This window comes from Scatophagus argus, chromosome 10 (genome assembly GCF_020382885.2).
Source record: "Scatophagus argus isolate fScaArg1 chromosome 10, fScaArg1.pri, whole genome shotgun sequence".
Classification (NCBI taxonomy): domain Eukaryota; kingdom Metazoa; phylum Chordata; class Actinopteri; family Scatophagidae; genus Scatophagus; species Scatophagus argus.
In genome coordinates this window covers 17,025,143-17,031,142 of record NC_058502.1, presented here as the reverse complement: position 1 = coordinate 17,031,142, position 6,000 = coordinate 17,025,143, and the positions used below count along the sequence as shown (strand labels likewise).

Here is a 6,000-nt window from a genome sequence, read left to right as displayed (position 1 = left end):
CACTGAAGCAGCTGAAGTTTATCCTATCAAATAAATATGCAAATTTAGCATCAGACATGAAATGACAGAATACATCTAGCAAACCGAACACTGTCAAGAGCTGTGCTATAAAAACCCGTTTGCCTTGTGTGTGAAAGTCCCCTCAAACCACAAACTCCCACACAGGCTACCATGTAACCAAACCTCTCCTAGTCTGGAAGAGGGAACCCAGAATGTCTCAGGATCAGCTCAAATATCTACAATGAACTGCTGAGGTCGCCTGTGGGCACCTAATAAAATGTGATGTTTTAAATGATGACATGTTTATCAGATCAAAGAAGAACATTGTCAGCAATCCAAGACAAATCAGCCTCTTACTCATATGGGAATCTTCTTTTGCAGCTATAAAAGGCCATGCAAGAGTATTCGACTCTAAACATAATTATATGGAAAAAGTATTTGGCATGCTTTCATGGTCAGATTTATAAAGACCTACAGAAGATACACACCTCCCTCTAGTGGTTCAGCAGAAAGAGAACTTTTAGGATTAGCAGTGGGATACGAGGACTGTGACTATAGGTTCATTACATATGAAATATGTATAGTTTTTATTACTCCTGACCATTTTCAAAAGCAACCCATCAGTTCTAAGACTGATTCTGTAGTTACAGGCAGCTATTATTACAGTCTGAAAATCAACTTGCAGAGACTTGTTTGAAGTAGATACTCCGCCTCAGAACAGTAAAGTTGTCTGGTATCGCATTTGCAAGCAGGAGCCATCATGAAAACTCTTCAAGTGGTCACATTTTTAAGGAAAGAAGGGTGAGTAAACTCCAATGATTCTTTTCACAGCAATCAGCTTGAATACCAAACAACACAAACGCAATGTGTTTGAGCAGAGGAGTGCCTCCTTTGGAGTACAAAGATGGACTAAAAAGCATATTCAGTGAGATTTTTGTCATGCAACTTCAAATGATGTGAAAGTTGATTTTCACTCCAAACTAAAAAGGATGAAAAAAAAAAATACACATAAGCGCATGTGCACAAACACACACACACACAAAAATGCATCTTCAAGAACAATATATTGATAACTACAGCATTAATCACAACACATTGGGAAAACACTGTGAACCTTTATTGACAGCAGCATGTATACTTTTGTATATATCTGTGATTATTGTCAACATTTGCTGAAGCAGATTAAAAAAAGACGTCTAGGTGTGAGTGCCTAGCATTCATAAAAACAAAACTTTACACTTAAAACAACGTATAAAAACAAGTTCATAAACAAAAGGCCATTGCATTTGATTAGATAATGTAAAAAAAGAGGGAAACAATTAAGATAATCCTTCATTTACCAGGCACTTAAAAATGAGTACTGGTGACCAGCAGTCACTCTTTTGACCTCCTTTGTACTTTGTGTTAGCATATTCAGCTTGGTTCCTGTCTGAACGTACATTGAGATGGACCATGAGAATGAATACATCAGAGAAGTACCTTCCTAATATAAACATAGTTAAAAAACAAAAGACAGGACCTTCATCATAAATAAACAGGCACCTGCATGTCCTACTACACAACATGATAGAGAGGGATATTATTTTAAGTGAAATTAGTGCATGGCTTCTACATTATGTACACATTGCCTGGTGTGATGGTCCCCTTTGCAGCTTTGCACAAAACAACTGTACTGGCAGGAAAACTGAGACCTCTGAAGAAACTACATTGCAGGTTAAACACAGTGATAGGTTGCATCCTGTAACTGAGACAACACGATAATGTTGACATGGTATGGTGGGTGTTCTTACCCATTGATAGTGACTGATTAAGCACCTCAAAGTTAAAACAAGAACAGACCACACTCATAAAAAAAACAAACAAAAAAACACATGAAGCCCACACTGGCACAGTCTCATTGATTCAATATATTCCTTGGCTATAAACTTGATCTTTTTTAAGTTCCTGAAGTGTTACCATAACACGAATTGCTTTTTCCACAAGTCTCCTCACATAGCAAATTACAAGTGTAACAGACTGGAGAACCTTCATGCAAACCCCATTCCACTTCTCCTTTGAACATACATTGGAGGATGGGAACAGTTCAGTGGCGGGCGCGCACACACACACTTTGGATGATGTTGGTGGGTCCTTGGTGGACAGAGTAGCTAGGTGTCTCCTGCAGGGTTAAGGTGACAGGTTCAGGATGCAACTGGTTGGATTTTTACAGACCTGTTTGAATGGTTTTACTCAAAACACTCAAAAATGGTTGATGGAATATTTAAAAAGCTTCACTGCTCCACTGAAGACACATTAGTTCTCACTTTCCCTTCAATATTCTTTCTAGTTTAATGAGAAACTCTGAGGTTTTGACAGAGCAGTGAGCCTGCATTTCCGGAATTTCTCCTAAACTTCAGACCAATCATCTCTATTGATCTGTGCCAGTGGAAGCACTATATCATCACTACAAAGCTGCTGGAGGTCTACGCGAGTGTGTGTGGACGGGTAGAGGCACTGAGGTTGTGAGGCTCTGTAAAACAAAGCGTCTCTGGGACAGAGCGGCCGCAGACACACGGGCAGGCAGGGTCACAGTGGAACCACAGACTGGGACACAAGGGAGAGGAGGAGGAGGAGGAGGAAGGGGCAGGTGGTCGTCCATGCTGCAGTTAAGGCAAATGTGAACTCCTGGCACTGCTCACAAGAAGCCTTTAACACAAACGTGAATGCGTTTCCACAGATATAACAAGAAAGTCTTATCCACACACCTGCTTTTTGAAATGCATATATATATTTTTTTTTTTTTTAAAAAAGAGTTTTCTCCTCAACCCTCTTCCCTGAAATGTGTGAGACTACTAATCCAGCATTCCTGTCTTTATTTTAGGGGAAGGGGTTGGTCAAAGTTCCCCTCTGATGTGGGGTTATGGCCATCTCAGACTTTGCTGTCAGATGGCAGCTCTCCCAGGGCGTGTACGATGTCAGTGAAGGAGGGGCGCTCTTTGAGGCTTAGAGCCCAACAGCGGGACATGAGCTTGTAGATTTTGGTGGGACATCCGTCTGGAACGGGCAGCTTCAGCTTCCCTGTCTTCAGACCTGGAGCGATGGAGGGTCAGCAGAGAGAGGTTAAACCAAATCAGAACCATGGATTACAACATTTTATAGACCATTAATAGACATTCTGTATTTCCTAGAGAGATGATTATATGCCAACTCTCTTATTCACATTTAACATCTCTTTTCTCTGGAAAGATGTCGTTTTGTCTGTGCTGAATCAGAACCTGGAGTAAAAACGAGCCACTGAAGCATCATACTGACCTTCTAGTGTCTCATCATCGCTGAGTTTGGTATATGGCAGTTCCCCATGACTGAACACTTCCCACATCAACACTCCAAAGGCCCACACGTCAGACTTAGTGGAGAAGTCATCCTCAAACACAGACTCTGATGGGAGCCAGCGCAGTGGGATCCATGCCTGTCTGTAGTGGTAGTACTCACTACATACACAAGAGAAGTGAAGCTCATATTAGTCAGACAAACAGAGACGTCTCGGATTTTTAATCATGCCATTTAGTGCATCTGATGATTGTTATTAAATCAAGCTCCTTTTCTAGCAGACCTGTTGTACACGTCCTTGCTGAGACTAAGCGATGACACTTTCACCCGCCTCTGACTGTTGATCAGGCAGTTTCGAGCAGCAAGGTCTTTGTGAACGAAACGGTGATTGGAAAGATGCTCCATCCCATGAGCCACCTGGGCACAGATAGAAACCTAAAGGGAAAGAGAAAAATACAAGGAAAAAAAACAGTCAAGACAAAGTGAAGAAATTACCAAGGTTTTCCTTGGTTACATCAGTTGAAAATGTTTTTTTTTGTCTATTTGGAAAAAAAAGGCTACTGTGGTTACCCAGTAACCTCACAGGGACAACAACACCAAGGCAGGCACTGACCAGGAGGTGAATTGCCCACCACATAACCCTCTGTAAAACCATGGCTTCTAATGCCTACACTTCTTTTGCATGGATTAAACCAAGAAGACATCACATGTGAATTAGTTGCTTTGGAAAGAGCCAGACTAGCTGTTTCCCCAGTCTTTATGCTAGGCTACGCTAACAGTCTGTAGCTTCATATTTAGAGCAAAGACATGAGATAGGTACTCATCTTTTCATCTAACTCTCTGGGAAGCAAAAAAGCAAATAAGTGCATTCTAACATATCTAAATGCAGTCATAAAGGAACATGATCTTATAAGGAAGGTGACAACTTCAGTGACATTTATGTGACTAAGCTGATGTACATTTCTATATTTTTTGTAATTTGCCTGGTAAAATGTCAACCACAGTACAACATTCATCACTTACTTTGGTCTTGGTGCTGATGGGCTGAGATTTGATCTTGTCATCTTTGCTTTTGGAAATCCTCAGGAACTGCTTTAGGTCTCCCTGGTGTGATAAAAGCAAAAAAGAACCCATATGAGGTAAGAACATTAAATGTGTTTCTTCAACCCCTCTGTGTGTTTGCCTCTTTTTCTGTGTGATTACCAGGTCGTAGTACTCTAGGATCATGTAGTGGGGCTCTGCCTCCCTACATAGGCCCAACAGGCGGACGACGTTGGGGTGGCTGAGCTTGGTGAACATTTCAGCTTCCCGGCGGAAGTCGAGCTGTAGCTGTTCGTCTCTGGTCTGCAGGCTCTTCACCAACACCACCGTCTCCTCATCGTTCTCCTCGATACCCTTAGCTTTGCATAGCAGCACCTCACCAAACTCCCCTTTACCTGAGCAAACAGTGCAAAAACACCAGAGAATAAATGTCAGAGCTGAAAAAAAATTGTAATATTACGGCTTATGCTACACTTTAAATCGCAGCACTAGGACAGTCATTCTCAGTTAATACACACAGGAGAGAATCGTATTAATGAGTCTACCTAAAGCGGTGATGGTTTGCAGGTTCGCTCGAGGAAAGTGAAGCTTATCATTGTTCACATGGCTGTGGCGTTTCTCGGTTGTTGCCATGGTACCCATGTTGGTGAGGGCCACCTCTTCTTGTATCTCAGCGGTGGTGTGTCCATTTTGTTGAACAGCCCCTCCTGATGCACACAAAACACATCCCACAGGGTCAAAGGTCATAGACACAGAACACATCCCAGCAGGTATGAAAGTGTACTGTTAATGTGATGTGTATCCAACAGTCAATTTCATTAGTCAATCAAATCTCTTGAAGAAAAAGACAACAAACACAACCAATACTTGTTGCTCCGCTCAGCCAAATCTAAGACAACTGCCAAAGTGGACAGTTATCCGTCAGTTATTCAGAATAAGATAGCAATGAGCCGAGATGCTGAGAATAAAGATTTCACAGTGCTGTTCTGTCTCAGTTTTATACTACTTATTGTGTACAGGACGCACTACATACAGTATGCATGTTAGCTTACATTTGCTGTTCTCAAACTGTCCTCTCAGTCAGTTTCCAACTTTATCTCTGGCTGCTGCATTTTACATGTTAAATGCAATACCCAAGAAAACCACAAGATGGCAGCAAATACGCTGGACTTCTCAACAATACTGTGAGGGACATGAAGTTGAAGGAATATCAGCTACTCACATAACATTCTGCCTGACCACACGCCATAAACATTTTTCCCCATGAAACATACCATTGAGACACTCCATCTCAGGCTCCTCTCCGTCCTGGCCTTTCTGCAGTCTTTTGGCGTTGCGTCTCTTTTTGCAGTAGAACATGAGTCCCAGAACTACAATGATGTAAGCCACAGCGGCGCCCACTGACAGACCGATGGTTTGGATCATCTTGTATGGAGCCTTGTCTCCCTCTTCATCAATGGAATGCACTGGTTTGTCTGTTGGGGCACAGGCAGCAATTATGGTGATCAATACCACATATTGTTGTGACACGTTTTGTTGTTTCAGCATCTGTTTTAGCATAACTGGTTGGCAAGTTTAAACCTTTCCAACAAAAGGCTTCTGAAAATAAGAGCTGTAAAATACTTTGAATTAGTTGTGGTTTACTGCAGA

At 41.8% G+C, this 6,000-nt stretch overlaps 1 protein-coding gene across 2 annotated transcripts in view; it reads right to left on the bottom strand.

Moving 5' to 3' along the window:
• Window positions 1-1,095: 1,095 nt before the first annotated feature.
• ptk7b (protein tyrosine kinase 7b) overlaps window positions 1,096-6,000 on the bottom strand; it is a 71,031-nt gene continuing 66,126 nt past the window's right edge. For both annotated transcript variants that reach the window (XM_046401438.1, XM_046401439.1), the window contains 7 exons: window positions 5,625-5,825; window positions 4,896-5,057; window positions 4,513-4,745; window positions 4,333-4,413; window positions 3,593-3,744; window positions 3,292-3,470; window positions 1,096-3,069 (listed from right to left, as the gene is read on the bottom strand). In XM_046401438.1, the coding sequence (XP_046257394.1) occupies window positions 2,909-3,069; window positions 3,292-3,470; window positions 3,593-3,744; window positions 4,333-4,413; window positions 4,513-4,745; window positions 4,896-5,057; window positions 5,625-5,825 (1,169 nt within the window). In that variant the 3' untranslated portion in view covers window positions 1,096-2,908. The remainder of the gene's footprint in view (window positions 3,070-3,291; window positions 3,471-3,592; window positions 3,745-4,332; window positions 4,414-4,512; window positions 4,746-4,895; window positions 5,058-5,624; window positions 5,826-6,000) is intronic.